This window comes from Ostrinia nubilalis, chromosome 30 (assembly GCF_963855985.1).
Source record: "Ostrinia nubilalis chromosome 30, ilOstNubi1.1, whole genome shotgun sequence".
In the NCBI taxonomy this organism is placed as follows: Eukaryota; Metazoa; Arthropoda; class Insecta; order Lepidoptera; family Crambidae; genus Ostrinia; species Ostrinia nubilalis.
The window spans coordinates 3628763-3649018 of NC_087117.1; the positions used below are offsets into that span (position 1 = coordinate 3628763).

Consider the following 20256-nt stretch of genomic DNA (forward strand, 5'->3'; position numbering starts at 1 on the left):
GTGTGTGCGCGAGGTGTGCCATGCCATGTGAGAGCAATAACAGGAATTATTAATATAATATAGGTAGTTAATTATTATTGTGTAAAGTCTTCGATAGAAACAGTCATTATAATTAACGAAATTTGTGCGGCCCTGAAAAGGGCCTTTTGTGTATTTGTGATCGTTTTGCGATCATCCTCGTAGCGTCGTAGTTGCGCCAACAACAAGCAGCGCGGCGATGATGATGCGCCACACGACGACGATTCAGCGGCAGCGGTTGGTTTAACCACCGAAACCGTACAGGGTGCGACCTTGACGCTTCAGAGCGTAGACGACGTCCATGGCGGTGACGGTCTTCCTCTTGGCGTGCTCCGTGTAAGTGACGGCGTCACGGATCACGTTCTCAAGGAACACCTTCAGCACACCACGCGTCTCCTCGTAGATCAGACCGGAGATACGTTTCACGCCACCTCTGCGAGCGAGACGACGGATGGCGGGCTTGGTGATACCCTGGATGTTGTCACGGAGCACCTTCCTGTGGCGCTTGGCGCCTCCTTTTCCCAGACCCTTTCCTCCCTTACCGCGACCGGTCATCTTGCTTGATTTGGTTCAGTGGTTTCGATTTACACGTGCGCACACCGATAGTGTGTGCGAGAGACGATTACTCGAACGAGACTGTGCCCGAAACTAGGCAGAGCCTGACTTTTATATCATTCGTAAAGCGAACGAGGGGCGGGCGGCAGCGGGGGGGCCATGTCTTCTCTCACTCTCGCGTGTGCGAGCGCTAGTGCGACAGAGACGGAGTATCGTTGATGATTTTACTTTAAAATAAGTACCTATATATTTTTATATTATGTTATTATTATATTAAGTAATAATTAATAAATTCCATTGAATTAAAAACAAATTAATGGAAAAGAAAAAGGGGTTCCGTCTCGCTCTCGACTAAAATAATGCGTCACCACTCGCACGACAGAGATGGAAATATTCAACACATTCTCTCTCTCTCTCTCTCTCTCCCTCGCTCGCTCGCTCGCTCTACGTGTTATATTTTTCTTAAAAAATAAATAAAATCATCAATATCAATTAAATAATTATTTGTGTAGGTAATGATCCGGGGGCCAGTTCATGCAGGCAAATGTAAGTAACAATGAAATGAAATTTTGTAATTATAGAAAAAAAAAATAATTTACTATCGAACAGCTCACAATATAGGCCTACTATTACTATTTATTTTGTTTCTCTTTCATTCATATTCAATTTGCATTGATTGTTGCGTGCGTGCGCGTAAGAGTATTATTGCAGTTCATTTATTTACTAGATAGATATAGTGTTAAATAATTTATTGATCGGCATAAATAATAATAAAGCAAGCAAGCAAGCAAGTGAGTAAGTATGTATGTATGTACACATTATGACGTGTGTAATAAAATGTTAAACTCGGACTCGTCATCGACAGAAACTTGTGTTGGTGGACACACATTAAGAATCATATGCGGCCCTGAAAAGGGCCTTTTTTGTGTTTGTTTGATGCGCGCGTATCCTCCTCGGACGACAGCGGCGGCGCAGAGCAAAGTCGAGCGCGAAGCACTTAGGCGCGCTCTCCTCTGATCCTGCGCGCCAGCTGGATGTCCTTGGGCATGATGGTGACGCGCTTGGCGTGAATCGCGCACAGGTTGGTGTCCTCGAAGAGGCCCACCAGGTAAGCCTCGCTGGCCTCCTGGAGCGCCATGACGGCGGAGCTCTGGAAACGCAGATCGGTCTTGAAATCCTGAGCGATTTCACGCACGAGACGCTGGAACGGCAACTTGCGGATCAAGAGCTCCGTGCTCTTCTGGTAACGACGAATCTCACGGAGTGCCACGGTACCGGGCCTGTAGCGATGGGGTTTCTTGACGCCACCGGTGGCGGGCGCACTCTTGCGAGCGGCCTTGGTGGCCAGCTGCTTCCTCGGGGCTTTACCGCCGGTCGACTTACGAGCGGTCTGCTTGGTACGGGCCATTGTACGTAAACGTAAAACAACTTTTCACAAATGCAAATTTTACAAGAGAGCGGAGCGGCGGGTCGTTCGACGTACGATCCTCTAATAAAACATGTACTTTTTTTTTTTTTTTTTTTTTTTTTTTTGAAGGGACGCGCGCTGGTAGCTTGAGGAGCTTTTCCAGCTTCACCGGGCAGAGTGGCGAGTACAGAAGGTACTCTAGCCGTTTGGCGATCGTCGGTGCGCGTGCCGACGAGGCCGAGTGTGGGCTTCGCGAAGCGAAGCCCAGGCTCGTCCGCGTCGGTCGCAGACCGACGTTCGCGATCGGGCCGTATCGAGCGCATAAGGCGCCCGATCAGTGGCGAACCCAACTAGAGGGTTGCCCACCGCGGTGTTGGACCAAAGTCCAGCCTACGGCGGGCTCACTCTAGTGGGCCCGATCGAGGGGACTACGGACGCGGCCTGAGGGCGCCACGGTAGGCTCGGACCTCGGCTCAGGCCGTGTCCGGGGGACGGATAGGGGAGAACCGGCCCGGTACATGTCTGTACCGTCCGAAATGGAAAGCAGGGCCTCGTACTCGCCGGCGAGTACGGTGTAACGAGCTACTGTGTTGTGGAGTAGTTGGCGTGCTTAAGGCAGTGATGTCTGTGTTCAGAAATTCGGTAATAGGATCGTCCGGGTCGTCTAGGACATGCCTAGGTCGTCGGTATTGGGGAGCGACATCTTTCTGGGGTGTATACGTGGCGGCGCTAACGATAAGAGGGTTCTTGTGGTTGATCGCTTTATCAAAGTAGCGGCGAGAGGCTTCTTTCATAAAGTGATCAATCGATGGGATCTCGAAATCTCTATGGAGATTCGTATTACGCACGAACCACGGGGCATCCGCGGCTCGGCGTAAGAATTTGTTTTGGAGGGTCTGGAATTTCTTAAGGTCTGTGCAGGAAGTGTGAGCAAACACCGGACTGGCGTAAGTCAACACTGGACGGATGCAGGTTTTGTAAATTGTCAACTTATTTCTAAGTGACAATTTACTTTTCCTTCCAACTAGGTGGTAGAGTCGGTGGATGTAGTGGTTTGCACGGCTCAAGACGCGTCTGAGGTGCGGAGCGAACGTTAATCTCTGGTCGAGGGTGACACCTAAGTATTTGGCCTCACTTTTCCAAGGAATAGTTTGGTCAAATAAGGTGAGATGGGTGGGGACATTAGGACGAGTGCGAACCGGAGGACGTTTCGCAGACAAAGCCCTAGAAAAGTACACTGCTGCACTTTTTTCGGGATTTACCTCGATACGCCACTTCCTGAACCATTCGCCTAATTGTGTGACTGCGCGTTGGAGCGCCAAGATGACGTAATTCCGATTACGTCCGGACTTGTAGAGTGCGGTGTCGTCCGCAAAGAGGGCTAAATCCGTATTCGGATATTTGGGGATGTCATTGACGTACAATGAAAAGAGGATGGGCGAGAGCACGGAGCCCTGAGGGACTCCGGCTCTTATGGGGCGGGGGGAGGAGAGGGAGCCATCTACTCGGTAACGAAAGGTGCGATTCGATAAAAAGTCACGTAAGATGTGCACGAGACTGTCCGGCACACCGAGTTCGTAAAGCTTGTAAATCAAGCCGTTGTGCCAGACTTTATCGAATGCCTTCGCTACGTCGAAGAATAACACTCCTGTCCCTACGGGTGGCTTAGCAGTGAGGCCGCTAAGTATATGCTCCGTTAAGCGGTGCACCTGTTGTACGCAGGAATGTGAGGCGCGGAAGCCAAACTGTTCGTTTATTAAGAGATTATTAGAAAAAACATAATCTCTTAATCGAGAAACAATTATACGTTCGTATAACTTACCCATGGTCTTTAGGAGACTGATGGGTCTGTAGCTTGTGGGGTCAGCCAGTTTCTTACCGGGCTTCGGAATGCCAATGACTTCTGCCTCTTTCCACGCGTCGGGAAAGATGCAGTGAGACATGGCCGCGTTGAAAATAGCAACTAAGAGGTATACTAGGGGGGCGGGCAGGGCGCGTAAGACTCTATTAGAGATACGGTCCGGGCCGGGGGCTTTGTTGGGACGGAAACCTTTGATTATCGTTCGCACCTCGTCGACGTTGGTCGGGTCTAGGGTTGTGGTCGGAGGGAGGGCGGCTCTACGTTCGACTTCGCTGTCCACCATGCGGAGGTGGGCAGAGTCTACTGGGAGGGTACTGGGGGAGCACTGTGCTTCTAGACTGTCGGCTAGACATTCGGCTTTGGCGTCGTCGTCAAACGCAAGCGTTTGATCGGGACGTAAAAGCGGTGGCGTGGACGCTACGGTGTCGGACTTAAAGGCTCTCGTCAACTTCCAATAGGCTTGGTGAGATGGCGAGATTTCTTTAAGTAGATCATCCCACTGATTGTTACGGAGTTCCGCGATACGAGCCTTGACAGCGCGCTGTAGGGAACGTAGGCGGGCTCTGTTTTCCTCGGTTGGATAAGCGTCATAATCGCGAGTGGCTGCGTTCTTTGCCCTCAATAGCTCTCGCGCGTCGTCAGGCAACCTGAGACGGTGGTTAGCCATCGCAGGCACTTGCCTAGACGAGTCGCCGATGGCGACCGAGATGTGACTAGTGAGGGCATCGATCGCGTGAATAGTTTCGTGAGGCGAAACTATATCGTCGGGGATTGAGGACAGTTGTGGGCTCTGACAGTTCCCAAGTTTTACCTTGAGTTTGTCCCAGTCCACAACTGTCTTCATAGTGGGTGTAGACTCAGGAGAGCCTAGTTGGAGTACGACCGGGCGATGGTCAGAAGTGAGCGCGTGCATGGTTTCTATAGAGTGTAGGCGGAGGCCTATATTCTTTAGAATTGCCATGTCAAGAATGTCGGGCCGATGCTCGACATTGTAAGGATAGTGAGTGGGCGTCATAGGGACTAAGATGTCAAAAATGAGTTCCTCAGAGAGTTCGCTTAGCATCATGCCGTTGGCAGTGGATGTTACGCAACCCCAATGAGTGTGTTTGCTATTAAAGTCGCCGCCAAGAATGACTGCACCATTCATAGCAAACAGGGCCTCAAAGTCGCTCCTTAAGGGAGTCTTGTTCGGGGAGAGGTAAACCGAGCCGATGAGAATGGGCTCGTGTCCAGTCATGGCTAGCCGACAGAGTGAGACTTCTAGGTTAGAAAGAGAAGGGGGATCGACTAAAGCACAGTGCAGAGAACGCTTATAGTAAATAAGCGTGCCGCCGCCACGTGTGGGCCTATCGTGTCTAATGATATTGTAGTTCGCTATCCTAGGATTGCGAATAGAGGGTGTTAGGAGGGTCTCTTGAACCAGAAAGATGTCGACCTGGTGGTCGGTAAGGAACTGAGTAACCTCGTCCTTCTGCTGTCTAAGACCGTTAGCGTTGAAAAAAGCTAAGGTGATTGACCGGGGTTTGATCCTAGCGGTGGGATTAGCCATTACGGAGCGTGGAAAGAAGAGATAGCGTAGCAAAAGTCTACGTGTTCGGCGAGGATAGATAACCTATCCATGATGTTGCCTTCGCCATTAGTCGCGCGCAGTTTTGCGGCGATCACAAACATCTCGCCGACATTAATTTGGCCAAAGAAGTCTCTGACCAATTTAATGTCAGCCGCAGGTGAATGTGTAGGCTGGGGCTTGGCCTGAGGGGCCGGGACTTTGTGGGCCGGTGCCTTAGGGGCAGGGGGACTAGGGTTAGGCGCCTTTGGCGTAGCCTTAGGGGCTGGGTGGGGTTGAGGAGCCTGCTGGGGCGCGGGTGGGGACACAGCTGTTTGGGCGGGTGCGGGAGTAAGGCTGGCTGCCTGGGTGTAGGCCAGAGGCCTAGCCCAAGCATTGGGCCTATTGGGACGGAGGCTAGGAGCCTCACTTGCTACCGCAAAGTTGCGAGTAGCATTGATCTGCCTGGGGGCAGAGGGGATGGGGGCACGCGGCTGAGTGCGTGGGGCCCGGGGACAACCGCGATAATTCGCAGGATGACCCTGGCTACCACACAGTATGCAGCTCGGTGGTTCGGTGGCTGTGGCCTTGTCACGGACACAGTCGGCTGTGCCGTGATCGCCTAGGCACTTGACGCACCTGGGACGGGCGTGACAATTACGGGCAGCGTGCCCGTAATGTTGACAGCGGTGGCACTGGCCGGGAGCGCCGCGCTTTCGGGGTGGCTCAACTTTGAGCCCGGAGATGAAGCAAACCGATTTCAAGTTGAAAATCGATTTCGCTTCGTCGGAATAGTCCAAGACTACTTGGACAAGGTCAAAAGGTTCACGTGTACGAGTCCTGTACAGACGATGAACCTGTTTGACGGGGTAGTTTTGGGCCTTGAGGTCGGCCAAGATGGAGGCGGAGTCTAGCTCCTTGGGGATGCCACGGATAACAACCCGCAGCTCCCTTTCCTCCTCGCGGGGGAAAGTATGATAACCGATACGGTTCTCATCTAGGAAACGCGTTAGGGCTCGGTGCTCGTCGGAGGTGGACAAGGACACCTTAATTCCTACGTTGCACGACTTAGCGTGCGAGAAGTTAATGTGACGCTCCTTGAGCGCGCCGGAAATCTTGTTCCAGGACGCCTTGTCCTGGACAAAGACTGGGGGGACTCTGACAGTCCGCCCGGTGCTCGACTGCGAGCCGGATGGCTGGGAAGATTGCGAGGGCTGAGAGAGGCCCGAGTTGGCCTTCAGCGCCTTCGCAGGGGGGGAAGGAGGGGGAGAGGCCGCGGATTTGCGGGTCCTCTTCGGACGACTGACGGTGGTGAAGCCACCGTCATCGGCGTCTGAGACAGAGTCACATTCCATGTCCCTACTGGGGGCATGGGATTGGTGATCTATCACAATGGAGTGGTCGTTCGTGAGCGGGATTGGTAGAGGGGCCGAGTTCGGATCGCACATGGCGTCCTCGGGACATGACGGGGAAGCAGGCTCCTCATACACAGAGCTTGCGAGGGTCTTTGCCCGTATGTGGGCTTTAAACCCGGAGAGGACCTCCGGGTGAGTGGCCCGGAGGAACTTTAAGAGTTCCTCCGTGTCCATGGCATGGAGTTGGGTTTCGCGACGCGTGAATCTACGCCGGTTCGCAAGTCGCAACCACCGAGAAGAGCCGGCAAGAAACTCGGTGGTTATAGCGGTGTGTAAGTCCCGCACAGTCGGTGTAAACCGTGCGGGGTGAGTGGGAAAAGTGTGCCCTAACCAATGTAACTACGCCGCAACGTAGCAACGCCGCGACGTAGGGTGAGTACCTACTCCTAGCAGTCCTTCAGGAGGGCCCCGGTTGCAAAAACAACCAGGGATACGCTCCTTCAGGGATGGAAAGTAGGGAGGGGTAGGGGGGGTCACGCCCGGCAGTGAAAAGACTGTGAAACCGAGTGTCTCAAGGGCGAGGAGGAACGCCTCACCCTCTCAAACGTGCCTTCCAGGAGGCCAAGGTTCACAGCCTAATATACCGGCGGCGGCAGGAAATTTCAGCGCCTTGAAAAAGGCACTGTCGGTCGCTCCCAATCGAACCGAACCGCCTTTAGAAAGGCGTTTAACTACGCTTGTTCGTTATCACCGTTAGGTATCCCAAGCGCAGCCGCGGGCAAGCCACGTAATTGTGACAAAACACCACAGAAACAAGACTCGCAGAGCGAGGGCGATAAGCTCGAGGAACTCGGAGCGCAGCGCATGCGAGCGGGCGGGCGAGGCGGAGCGCACGTCCGTACCGTGCGAGCGATGCGAAGCGAATCAAAAAAGGACATGTACGCGCGCGCCACGCCGTATTTATAGCCGACGATGTATACGCCTCTCTTTCTCACTGCGTGCGCGCTCTCTCTCTCGCTCGCTCGCTCGCACGTTTTTTTTTTTTTTTTTTTCATTCGCGTTTAAAAAATTCAAAATTGTTTATTAAACCTACATAGATGTACCTAAGTAGTTTCATTTCATAAAATACTACTACATAATAAATACTAATGAACGAAGCCTCCTTTCAGGCGTATAATTTGCCTGTGCCAGGATAATAACTAGTAAGAAGTGTTATGTGTAATTTCCACTCAAAATCAACAACAAAGCAATAATTATTAGGTACATACATATTCTAGGCTAACTAATTAATTATTCTACGACAAATTATTATATTTTTGCGTTTTGAGTTTTCCTCTAGCGGGATATATTGTGTGAGAGTTTCTTTTTGGAAATCCAAAATATTGATTGATTGATTATGTACAAAAATGATACAAATATTTTATTTAAACAGTGAGTCTGCTGCAGTACGAGTACGTGTGTGAAAAGTATTATTTCTTAATTTAAATAAGTACTCGCTTAGTTGTTTATTAACTTCATAGTTCGTTCATAATTAATTTATATTTTTTCCTGTTATCTGCGAAAATTAAAATAATGCCTAGGTATTGTGTTGATTGATTCTAATTTACCTTCGATATTTTATAGGAGTCATTGTTATTTTTAGTTGACGATATTTTATTTTTTTCTCTAGTTCGCTCACTCTTCACTGACAAGCACAATCTGATACGTACGACAATAATTATTAATTATTTACAATGCTTACTATAAGCGAACAATAAATAAATAAATAAATAAGCTGTTGTGTTGTGCGGCGAATGTGTTAAATTTTTTACAAGTAGGTTACCTAAGTAGGTAGGTAAGGTACATTAACATTTATTTACGTGACACGCCATCGACAAGAAACTTTTCAATTTATGATATGCATTTTGTGGCCCTGAAAAGGGCCTTTTGTTTTTGTGTCGTGGTTGTGTTTGGTGTAAAACACCGACAACACGAACGACGACGACGAAGCGCTGCCAATTCACTTGGAGCTGGTGTATTTGGTGACGGCCTTTGTGCCTTCACTGACGGCGTGCTTGGCGAGTTCACCGGGCAGCAGCAGCCTGACGGATGTCTGCACCTCCCTCGACGTGATCGTGGAACGCTTGTTGTAGTGAGCCAGACGGGAAGCTTCGGCGGCGATGCGTTCGAAGATGTCGTTCACGAACGAGTTCATGATCGACATGGCCTTGCTGGAGATACCGGTGTCGGGGTGGACCTGCTTCAGCACTTTGTAGATGTAGATGGCGTAGCTCTCCTTCCTCTTGTGCTTCTTCTTCTTCTTGTCAGTTTTGGAGATGTTCTTCTGAGCCTTGCCTGACTTCTTGGCGGCCTTGCCACTTGTCTTGGGCGGCATGATTGTTTAATGGGATAACGACGATAATAATATATCAGCTTACAACAACTCGACCGTGCCGAGAGTGACGAGCGAATGTGTAAATTTTTCGGTAGATTGGGGTTTACCTCAGTTACTGTCAGTTCAAAAAGCGACCGCAACGCGGTGTCACTTCGACCAATAGTGTCGTCGCATTAACATGATATTTCTCTCTCGCTCTGTGCCGTCTCGCTCATAACGCATTACGGTCTGTGTTGTTGATGGGTGCGACGAGCGAGTGAGTGAGATGGCGATATGTGAGGAGCGTTTCTCTCGCTCACTCAACTCTCTAGTTTGGTTTCAGTTTTATAATAATAATAAAAAAAAAAAAAAAAATGTATGTATGTAGGTAGGTAGGTACGACATAAAAAATATTATGCAAGTGCATTACGAGTAATGTAGATTTACATTTTCTCTCTGTCTTTCTTTTCTCTCACGAAACGCAAAGCGCAAGCAAGATTTTAAAATTAATTTTAATAATATATAAAAAAAAAAAAAAAAATATATATATTTATATCAATAGATCAATCGCATCACGTTATAAATACTAAAATATTTTTCTTAAGGATTTTTCATGCTCAAACTCGAATCTACCTATGTATTTACGTACGGGTATATTTTGTCTCTCTCTCATAATTAGGCATTTATTTATTTTGTCTGTTAACCATCATGCCGACTTTTTCAGACAATCAATTAATCATTATATTGTGTAGTGATAGTATTTATTATTGTATAGTGTAAGAAGAGATTTGCACTCGTGTCAATCGTCAAGAAACATTTCATAAATACTCAGAATCATATTGCGGCCCTGAAAAGGGCCTTTTTGTTTGAAGAAACGTGCACACACGTTTCGTTCGGTCGTGTCTCGATCATCAATATGTATACAGCAGCAGAGTGCAGCATACATAAATGATGCGAAAACGCGGCGGCGATTTATGCCTTCTTCTCGGTCTTCTTGGGCAAGAGCACGGCCTGGATGTTGGGCAGCACACCACCCTGGGCGATGGTGACGCCGGAGAGGAGCTTGTTCAATTCCTCGTCGTTGCGTATCGCCAGTTGTAGATGTCTCGGGATGATCCTGGTCTTCTTGTTGTCACGAGCCGCGTTACCGGCCAACTCGAGCACTTCAGCGGCCAGGTACTCCATGACGGCGGCCAGGTACACGGGCGCACCGGCACCGACACGCTCGGCGTAATTGCCCTTACGCAGAAGCCTGTGGATACGACCGACGGGGAACTGGAGACCGGCACGGTTGGACCTGGACTTTGCCTTTCCCTTGACCTTGCCACCCTTGCCGCGACCCGACATGTTGTTGTAGTTTGTAGAGAAATAAATCAACACACAAAGTGAACGTGTAACGACGAGCGCGCGTCGAGACTGTCTGTGTCAATTTTTTTTTTTTTTTTTTTTTTCGGACGGACTATGCTGATAGCCGTGAGCGGCTTTTTCAGCTTCACCGGACAATAGGTGAGCGCAGATGGCTCTCAACCTCAAAATTTAAGCAACGAGCCTAAGGGCGCCCCCGAGTGGGGCTCGAACCTCGGCCTAGGGCGTTGCTGGGGGACGGTAGCCTAACGTAGGTTTGGGGAGAGAAGCGGCCCGGCACGTGCCGATACCGCGAGAAAAAGGGACGGGTCGAAGGGGACCGCGGCGCGAGTCCTCGCCGGCGAGGACGGTAGATCGGTTGGAGTGGAGTGGTGCTAGTTTTCGCGAGCTGTTGGGCGGCCTCGATGGCTAGGGTGATGTCGTCGTCGGGATCGCTGAGGGCGTTCCTGGGACGACGTCTGCGCGGGGGGGTGGGGAGGTCCGGCGAGTAGTTCGCCGCCCCGGAAATGAGGGGGTTCGGGTGGGACGTGGCAGAGTCAAAATAGTTCTCAGATAATTGCTTGAGGTACGACTTAATAGTCGGTAACCCCAAGTCAATATGGAGATTTTCATTACGCAGGTACCACGGGGCTCCCGTGGCCTTGCGCATGAACCTATTCTGGAGGACTTGTAACCTATGGATGTGGGAGGGGGCGATGTGTGCAAACACTGGGCCTGCATACGTGAAAATGGGACGAATGCAAGTCGTGTAAATTCTCAACTTATTTCTAAGCGACAATTTACTACGACTGTTTAGAAGACAGTGGAGGCGACCTAGAGCGAAGGACGCTCGGTCGCGAACGGTTTTCACATGTTCGCGGAAGGTTAACCCTTTGTCAAGAGTGACGCCGAGATACTTAACCTTCTTTGTCCATGGAATGGGACGATCGAACATAGTGATCGATTTGTGCGTGGGAGGGAATTTGCTATTGCGAGCAAAGATGATGGCGGCGCTTTTATCGGGATTGACCTCGATACGCCATTTCCTAAACCACTTGCCGAGGACGTCGGCAGTGTTTTGGAGGGTCTTGACTATGTGGGCTGCCCGGCGGGACGTACAGTAAATGGCTGTATCGTCCGCAAAGAGGGCGGTGTGGGTTGTAAGCGGCGATGGCTTAAACCTCGGGAAGTCGCTAGTGAAGAGCGAGAAGAGGAGAGGCGAGAGCACGGACCCTTGGGGGACTCCGGCTCGTATGGGGTGCGGGGGGGACAGTGTCCCATCCACTCGGTAGCGGAAAGAGCGATTCGACAAAAAGTCTCGTATGATGTGCACGAGACGGTCTGGCACTCCGATGTTGTAAAGCTTATATAATAAGCCGTTGTGCCACACCTTGTCGAAGGCTTTCGCCACGTCGAAGAAGAGAGCGCCTGTTTTGTAGGGGGCGTTCCTGCTGTAAAAACCAGCTAACGAGTGCTCGACGATGCGATGCACTTGTTGGACGCAAGAGTGTTTGGCTCTAAAGCCAAACTGCTCGTTGGGAATGAGACTTTTGGACTCTACGTAGTCCTTGAGGCGTTTATAGATAAGTCGCTCGTACAGTTTCCCAATAGTGTTGAGAAGACTGATGGGGCGATAACTTGTCGGCTCTGCGGCAGGCTTTCCCGGTTTAGGGATGCCTATGACGGTTGCCTCTTTCCACGCCTGCGGGAAAGTGCAATTGCTCATAGCCGCGTTGAATATAGCGGTGAGCAGGACTATTAGGGGGGCAGAGAAGCGCTTGAGCACTCTATTAGTGATGCCGTCTGAGCCGGGGGCTTTGCGAGGGTGGAGACCCTTGATGAGGGTTTCCACCTCTTCGGGGGTGATGGGGTCTAAAGGGGGGTCGGTGGGGGGAGTGCAGTTTCTCCTTTGAACCTCCGAGTCAACCTCAGCGAGGTGTTCGGGGTCTACCGGAAGTAAACTGGGAGCACATTGGGACTCGAGACTGCTCGCTAGACAGTCCGCCTTTTCGTCGTCGTCGAACGCCGGGGGCAGGCCGGGACGGTTAAGGGGAGGAGTGACTGCTACAGAGTCAGACTTGAGACGCCTGGTCAACTGCCAAAAGGCTAGATGATTCGGCTCGAGGGATTGTACCATAGAGTCCCACCGTTCGTTCCGGAGATCGCGAATGCACTTCTTTACAGCACGCTGCAAAGAGCGCATGCGAACCCGGTTCTCTTCGGTGGGGTACGAGTCGTAAGCTCGGATGGCCGCGTTCTTCTCCGTCAACAGAGCGCGTGCATCAGGCGACAGGTTCCATCTTTGGTGACCCAAGTCCGGTACCTGTCGTGAACAGTCCTTCACGACGTTCTGCACGTGACTGGTGAGGGAGTTGATCGCGCTGTCGGTCTGTTCCGGTGTGCTAATCACATCCGGAATGGTATCTAGGAGGGGGGAAGAGGCCGACTTGAGGCTTTCGCCCAGTCTGCCCCAATCCACCACTACCTTTGACGGGGGTGGGAGGCCTGTGTTCGAATCGGGGCCTACTCGGGGGATTAAACTAATGACCACAGGCCTGTGGTCAGAGTCCAAGGCGTGATAGAGCTCTATAGAGCTTAAGCGAAGATTTATGTTCTTAAGGAGACATAAATCGAGAATGTCTGGGCGGTGTCCTACTATTGCAGGGAAGTGGGTCGGAGACATGGGAGCGATGACGTCAAAGTTCAATCGGTCTGCCAAGGACTCTAGCTGCCTACCGCGGGGGTTTGTGCTAACACAATTCCACGCGGTGTGTTTGGCGTTTAGGTCCCCCGCCACTACGACGGAGCTACCTAAGTTGAGAATCGCCTCTAGGTCGCTAGTAATTAGCGATCTAGAGCGTTCGGGGTTGTTGTTAGCCGGCGCTAGGTAGGCTGAGACTATGACTACAGGCTGGTGACCAGACATGGCCAGCTTGCAGACCGAGGCCTCAAGGTGCTCGAGACGGGGGGGATCCATAGGTATACAGTGCAGTGACCTTTTATAGTAAATGAGAGTGCCACCGCGGGCGGAAGTAGTCCTATCGTTGCGAACTATGTTATAGTTTGCAATTTTAGGATCCCTGATAGAGGGTTTTAGAAAGGTCTCCTGCATGAGAAAGACGTCTAACTGGTGCTCCCTCAGGAAATCAGCGATTTCCATTCTTTGGGATTTGTACCCGTTAGCGTTAAAATAGCCTATTTTCAAGGCTTTTGGTTTGACTCTGCTCTTTGTTTGTAAATCCATTATGGGTTTACTCTGAAGTCCTTAAGGGCTCTGCACAGCGTGCGGGAAGAGTAGGCGACCTGAAGCATAGCCTCGGTATTGCCCTCGGCCGCTTTCAGTGCCTCAACAACTCGTTCGACTTCGTCGAAGTCGATCTCGTTGAAAAATCGACTTAATAAGTCGATTTTGAAGCTGTCGCTAGAGGGGGAGGGGATGGGGGGGCGCGACGCGCGCGGCGGCGCCCTCGCGGCTGAGTATGGGACCGAAGCCGGTGCCTTAGGGGCCTGTGGCTTCGGTTGGGGTTTGGCCTTAGGGGCCTGCGCCTTTGGCGCCGCAGGAGCGGCTGCCGCCGGCTTTGCCCATCCTGCCCAGTGAGGGGCAAGGACGGGGGGGATGGGGGGGGGTGCCGCTCTAGGTAGCGGCGGGAAGTGGGCCGAGGTGGGGGGTCCCGCCGGTGCGGTCTGAGGTCGCGGGGCGGGGGCATTTCGCGGCTGAGTCGTACGACTCGAACGCGGTGCCTTGGGCGCCTTCGGGCACCCGCGATAGTTCGCGGGGTGTCCCGTCTCTCCACAGAGGACGCAGCTAGGCGGCTCTGTGCAGAGTGATAGGTCCTTCGGGCGAGGACATTCGGGGGTGCCGTGGTTACCCAGGCACTTGACGCACCTGGGCTTGGCGAAACAATTGCGGGCAGAGTGCCCATAGAGTTGGCAGCGATGACACTGCCCTGGGGGACCGCGCTTGTGCGGGACTTCGACACGGATGCCGGAAAGTTGGCACAGTGTTTTTATATTAAACACTGCCTTTCCAGCGTCCGTCCGTTCTAATATGGCTAGAACCATGTCGTATGGTTCAGCTTGGCGGCCCCGGTACATTCGATGTACCTCGAGGGCGGGAAAGTTTTGGCTTTTTAGATCAGCCAAGATCTGCGAGGTTTGCAGCTCGCGAGGGATACCGCGTATGATCACGCGCAGAAGTCGCTCCTCTGGGAGCGCGTAGGTGTGAAAACCTACCTTCATGCTTTTCAGCATGGTAGTGAGAGATCTATGATCTCGGGAGGTTTGCACCTGCACCTTGATGCCCTGAGGCGTGGTGCGGGCGGAGAGGTAGTTGACGCCGGTAGCGGCGCACCTCTTTGAAACATCGACCCACTTGTCCTTGTCCTGGATGTACAAGGGGGGTGGGGGGCGCTCTTTCCTCTGAGTAGAGGAGGCCTGAGAGGGGGCGGGCGACTCGGTGGTCGAGTTCGTCGGGGGGGACTGCGGCGCGGGGGCCGCGGAAGCCGCGGAAGCCCGGGGCGGGCTGGCGGGATCGGCCTGGATGTTGGCCGGACGTTTGGCCTTGGGCGAGCTAGTCGCCTTGGGCTTTGACTTGCGGGCTCGCTTGCCGGACTTGCCGACTGGGACGAATTCGTCCGACTGCGAGCCTTCGTCGGATGAGGCGGAGTCTGAGGACGTGGACGAGTCCTCCGATTGAGATCCCTCCGAGGTCTCAGATGGACGCTCTTCCGAGACGTCCATCTCCTCTTCGGGGGCGGAGCCAGAAGCGGCTTCGCTTTGGCTGGGCGGGGGGGAGTCCTCGTTAGTGAGGGGAGAGCGGGGGCGAGCTGGGTCAGCCGGAAGGGCTTCCCGAAGCTCCGGGATCTCTTCGGAGAGTGACTGAATCACCTCCGGGAATCTCGAGGCCAGCGCTCCGAGGAGCCTGACCACAAGGTCGGACGGCGCCATCGCTCGCCCGACCAACAGCTGTTTAATGATTAACGAATTTACTCTGGTTCGCTCGCGTCACGTTCCGCACAGAAGAACCAGGAAGAAACTGTGCGGCGGTCGTGCCTACTCTTGGCCTACTTTCGGTCCCCGGGTGGGATTACCCGGGGGTGTGTGCTTTGAATACCTTCCCGCGGGATAGCGGGAAGGGTGTGTCCTAGGGTGAGCCCTAAGCTTGTAGGCCTCTTGCCGATCTTAATGTGCAAGAGGGGCCCTAACAGCCTCGAATGTAGAGGGTAGCTTCCAGCCGGAGCCTTTAGCGCCCAAACAACACCCGAGGAATGGGATAGAAGGAGAGGGGAGGGGTGGGAGGGAGACAGTCAGGCTCGGCTAGGAGATCCCCCAAGGCCGGTGGTCCTGACCCCGTCCGATTTCAACTTAGTCCTTAAGGGATTAAGTCGGCGATATCGGGTCAACGCCCACTAAGCTTCGTTAACACCGCTAGGTATCCCACTTAGTGACCACTATAAAGAGTGGGTTTGCCAAATCGCGACGCGTTCGAATCCGCGTGCCCGCCCGCGTTATTGTAATAACAACTTACGCGAACGCGCACACGCAAAGAAACAGGAAGCCTAGAAACCGCCTTGAAAAAGGCAGACAGTCTGGGCAAGAGGGAGCGGATCGCAGCGAGACGTCCGAACCGTGTGAGTGCGACCTCTGTTGTCTGTCTGACGCTGTGTCACATCTCTGTCTGTGTCAATTTTTGTTGAGCGCAGAATATTTATAACGGCGCGCGCAAACCCATTAGTGGGGCGAACGTTTCACTGTCAGAAAGAGATAGATAGATATGCACGTCTCGCGCGAAATTTTCAGAAAGAGACACACTTGTCTTTCTCTTTCACTCGCTTCGCGTTGGTTTGTGACAGACCGTGCTGATATAAATGGGAGAAAAAAAAAAAAAAAAAAGTGTTTTTCCTTTTCACTTGGTTAATTAATTTGATTTTTTTTTTTCTCTATGTAGGCAGATGTATGTGTGGTATAAAACGCGTTTCTTTTGCGTAATGGAAAAAAAAAAAAATTAATTTAAACGTCAGTGTCAAGCGCCGGCACCCGGCAGACAGGGCAGTCGGGCGGCGGGATTCTGGTGATTATTATAAAAAGTTGTGAAAGTTGAATGATAATACATATATTGTGTTATCATTTTGCCGCTGAAATGGCGAAAAGTGAACGACGACGCGCATCAAATGCAAGACATGTTATAAGTTAACTCAGGTGGCTACTTGTTGTTGTTGTTGTTGTTATTCGTTCATTCAGTTAGTTGTGTGTGTTGTGCGGTAAAAGCAAGTAAATTGAGCGCGATTTAAACGATAAATGAATATGTGTGCGAACAAACAAAGTACCAAAGTGATGCGTGTGATGTTGTTGTGGTATCATACACAGATACTTATGTGGTTTCTCCGTTCATAATTTCAGTTGGTGGTGCGTGAATGAACAATGTGTGCTGCTGGTGCTGGTGCTGGTGGTGTGGCGGGCGTGCGGGGCGGGCGGGCGGTCGCTGTCTGCGGCGGCGGCGGCGGCGGCGGCGGCTGGAGGCCTCCGCCGCCCTCTCGCCGTCGTCGGCCGAATATTATCATGAACCGAACGGAACGATGCGATGGGGTGAGTGAGTGTTATTATTAATTAGTTAATTACCCGACTGCGCCAGAAGGAGGGTGTAAAAAAAGGAATTAAAAAAAAAAAAAAAGACAAAAACAAGACAACTTGTGCCCGTTTCCCATATTCTAATAGGTTTCTATTCCAAATCCGGATTTCAACTGTCAAATTTAATTCAGTTTTAGATAAAATTTTTTTACACATTACTATTAAAGTCTTATAAAAATAATAGACCGAACAGTTATTTTTAAACAAAAACAATTATTGATGTTCGACAGTTGACGGACAGATTTGGATTAGGATTGAATTTATCATAAACAAATTAATGCATTCGGAGGCATCAATGACTAATTAATTATTATGTTGGTGATAAATGTATTTGATGCCTCCGACTGAATTTGTGAACTCTTAACCAAGTTGCCTTGTTTTTATTAGTTATTTTTTAATTATTGTTTTAGATTGAATCGATAACTCATAATAATAATTTTTGTGTGTTACTCTCTTGTGAACGGTACCTTGTTGGTGATCAAATAAATAATATTGAAATAGTTGTTGATGCATAAAAGATGCATGTAGTGTGGTGTGTGTGGGTGTAGATAGGGGGTGCCTATATTATGTATACCTACATTAATTATTTAGTAATTCATGTGTTTGTTTTTCAGGACAGCAAGCAGCGGAGAGCAGGACTCGGCCTGCCTGCCTCTGTATTTAAAATGTGACTCGTCTATCGCAAGAAACACATGTAAGTACATGTTTGAATTATTTGTTAGCCCTGAAAAGGGCTTTTTAAAACTTTCGACGCTCCTCGCTGCAACCGCAGCCTCAGCCTCGGCCGTTGTTATGATGATGATGATGATGGGGTGTGTCAGTAGTACCACCACCAACACCACCATTACCCACGACAACACTGGCGGGCGTATGGGCGACACAACAAGTTGCTGCTGCTGGCTGACGCGCGCGGCGGCGGCGGCTGCTTACTTCTTGCCGGCGGACGCCTTCTTGGCCGCGGGCTTGGATTTCGGTGTTGCGGCGGCCTTCTTCGGTTTGGGCGCCTTGGGTTTCTTGGTTGGCGGTTTGGCGGTCTTCTTGGCCTTCGGCGCGGCGGCGGCCTTACCCTTGGCGGCGGCGGCGGGTTTCTTGGCGGCGGGCTTCTTCTTCGCGGCGGCCGCCTTCTTGTCCTTGGTGGCGGCGGAGGGCTTCGCCTTCGAGGGCGACGATGCGGCGCTCGAGGCGGCGCCCTTCTTCGCCTTGCCGGCGGCCGACGCGGCCGTCACCTTCTTGGACTTGGCCGACGCTGCGGCGGCGCCCTTGGCGGGCTTGCTCGCCGCCGGCTTCTTGGATGCTGCAGATTTGGATTCCAATTTGAACGAACCGGAAGCGCCCTTGCCCTTGGTCTGGATCAAAGCGCCGGACTCGACGGCGCTCTTCAGGTACTTCCTGATGAAAGGTGCCAATTTTTCAGCGTCCACTTTGTACTGAGCCGCGATGTACTTCTTGATGGCCTGCAGCGAGGAACCGCTGCGCTCCTTCAACTCTTTGATGGCGTTGTTCACCATCTCGGACGTCTTCGGGTGGGTGGGCTTCGCTTTCGGCTTCTTAGCTCCTCCGGTCGCCGTCGCCTTGGGTTTCTTCGCGGGCGTCGCCGGAGCCGGTGCCTCGGATGCCACTGCTGTGTCTGCCATTTTTCTTTTTGTTATTTTGACTGTTTACGTGAACGAATCAAAACAATTAATTTCAGACGATGCTGCTGCTGGAACGCGACGAGCGAGCGAAACAACGAACGTACGTACTGCGACTGCGCGCGCGCGGAACGAGAGAAAAGAGGATGGATAGAGCGGTGTGTTAGAGCGGGACAGTCAGTCACATGTCTTCGACCTTCTTGGCCGGTTCGGGCGTCGAGCTTGTGCTCATGGCCCGTGCAGCATCTCGACTGGCTACTGCCAGTCGGTGGTTTGACGTCGCTTGGCGACGGACTGCCTGGGCTTCTACCTGGCACCACTGTCCCGCCCTCGGCGCGGTACCAGCCCACCGGGTGAGTCGACGTTGGTCGAGGCCCAGTGAACGACCAGCGAGCGGGCGGTTCCTGGATGCCAGGGAGCTTTCAGGCAGTCACATTTATGTTCTGGTGTTGGTTTCTCTTAGTGCGGGCGTTGGGCCGTCACTATTTTGAAGCGGGGCTTCGGTGCTGCGACAGCTGGTGCTGTGACTGCTGGTGCTGTGGCGGCTGGTGCGGAGGCGGGTCTCGCAGGCGCCGCAGGCTGGGTGGTGTCGGCGTCCTCTGCTTCTGGCAGCAGGAGGTCCCGGGGGAGGGGGCGGTTGCCCGGGGGGCGGGCTGGTGTAGGCGCGATGTTGTGGAGATGGCAGTGGGGGCCGTTGTCCGCGCGGTCATACATGACCCGCGCCAGGCGCGTGATGAACTCCTCCACTGTCTCCACGTTGATGTCCCGGGCAATGACGTCATTGCGGACGTATCGCCCCGCCCCGGTGATGACGCGGAGGGACACGTTCTGCTGCGCCTGGATCTTCTCCTTGTTGGTTCGGGAGATGAGGGGGTACCACGCTGGGGCCGCGTAGGTGAGGCGCGACCGGACATACGTCTTGTAGACCATCAGTTTGGTCCTCAAGGGGAGCCGCGAGCTGAGCACCGGGCGCAGGATGGCGCGCGCGATTTGGGCCTGGCGAACCACATGGGTCACCTGTGGCCCCATGCGCAGCGAGCGGTCGATGCGGCACCCGAGGTAGGTCACCGTGGTCTCCCAAGCGATGCCCTGGTCACGTAGCGTGAGGTGTGGCGGTGGTTTCCCCGACCCGAACGCTATGGCGGCGGTCTTGCCCACATTGACCGCGATTCGCCAGCGGTCTAGCCAGGGGGGCAGCAGGTCGAGAAGGCGCTGCATCCTCGCAGTCGCCACGTTCATGCTGCGCGATGAAGAAATGAAGGCGCTGTCGTCAGCAAACAACGCTAACGCCACATCCCGTTCTCCCTCTCGAAGATGGTCGCGGAGGGTGGGGATGTCGTTGGTGTAAGTGGCGTATAGCGTCGGCGACAGACAGCTGCCTTGTGGAACGCCTGCCCTGATGCTGCGCGGCTGGGAGGCCTCTCCCTCCACGACCACGGTGAACGTGCGGTCGCGGAGGAACGAGGCGATCAGGTGCACCAGCGCAGGAGGGAGCAGCGGCTTGAGCTTGTACAGCAGGCCGACATGCCAGACCCGGTCGAAGGCCTTCTCGACGTCG

General features: G+C 52.5%; 5 protein-coding genes across 5 annotated transcripts; all 5 read right to left on the reverse strand.

Moving 5' to 3' along the window:
* Positions 1-14: 14 nt before the first annotated feature.
* Positions 15-1105, reverse strand: LOC135086184 (histone H4). Its single transcript, XM_063980987.1, has one exon. The coding sequence runs from the start codon at positions 571-573 to the stop codon at positions 262-264; it is 312 nt and encodes a 103-aa protein (XP_063837057.1). The 5' UTR covers positions 574-1105; the 3' UTR covers positions 15-261.
* An 83-nt stretch (positions 1106-1188) lies between these two features.
* LOC135086180 (histone H3) lies at positions 1189-2047 on the reverse strand. Its single transcript, XM_063980983.1, has one exon. The coding sequence runs from the start codon at positions 1979-1981 to the stop codon at positions 1571-1573; it is 411 nt and encodes a 136-aa protein (XP_063837053.1). The 5' UTR covers positions 1982-2047; the 3' UTR covers positions 1189-1570.
* A 6112-nt stretch (positions 2048-8159) lies between these two features.
* On the reverse strand, positions 8160-9410 carry LOC135086182 (histone H2B). Its single transcript, XM_063980985.1, has one exon. It carries the CDS (start codon positions 9115-9117, stop codon positions 8743-8745), a length of 375 nt encoding a protein of 124 aa, XP_063837055.1. The 5' UTR covers positions 9118-9410; the 3' UTR covers positions 8160-8742.
* A 252-nt stretch (positions 9411-9662) lies between these two features.
* LOC135086186 (histone H2A) lies at positions 9663-10515 on the reverse strand. The gene has a single exon (XM_063980988.1). The coding sequence runs from the start codon at positions 10441-10443 to the stop codon at positions 10069-10071; it is 375 nt and encodes a 124-aa protein (XP_063837058.1). The 5' UTR covers positions 10444-10515; the 3' UTR covers positions 9663-10068.
* A 7270-nt stretch (positions 10516-17785) lies between these two features.
* On the reverse strand, positions 17786-18751 carry LOC135086177 (histone H1B-like). Its single transcript, XM_063980981.1, has one exon. It carries the CDS (start codon positions 18699-18701, stop codon positions 17994-17996), a length of 708 nt encoding a protein of 235 aa, XP_063837051.1. The 5' UTR covers positions 18702-18751; the 3' UTR covers positions 17786-17993.
* Positions 18752-20256: the final 1505 nt, after the last annotated feature.

Excerpts from the sequence above, each read along its gene's own strand:
- LOC135086184 (XM_063980987.1), bottom strand. The coding sequence starts at position 573 with ATGACCGGTCGCGGTAAGGGAGGAAAGGGTCTGGGAAAAGGAGGCGCC.
- LOC135086180 (XM_063980983.1), bottom strand. The coding sequence starts at position 1,981 with ATGGCCCGTACCAAGCAGACCGCTCGTAAGTCGACCGGCGGTAAAGCC.
- LOC135086182 (XM_063980985.1), bottom strand. The coding sequence starts at position 9,117 with ATGCCGCCCAAGACAAGTGGCAAGGCCGCCAAGAAGTCAGGCAAGGCT.
- LOC135086186 (XM_063980988.1), bottom strand. The coding sequence starts at position 10,443 with ATGTCGGGTCGCGGCAAGGGTGGCAAGGTCAAGGGAAAGGCAAAGTCC.
- LOC135086177 (XM_063980981.1), bottom strand. The coding sequence starts at position 18,701 with ATGGCAGACACAGCAGTGGCATCCGAGGCACCGGCTCCGGCGACGCCC.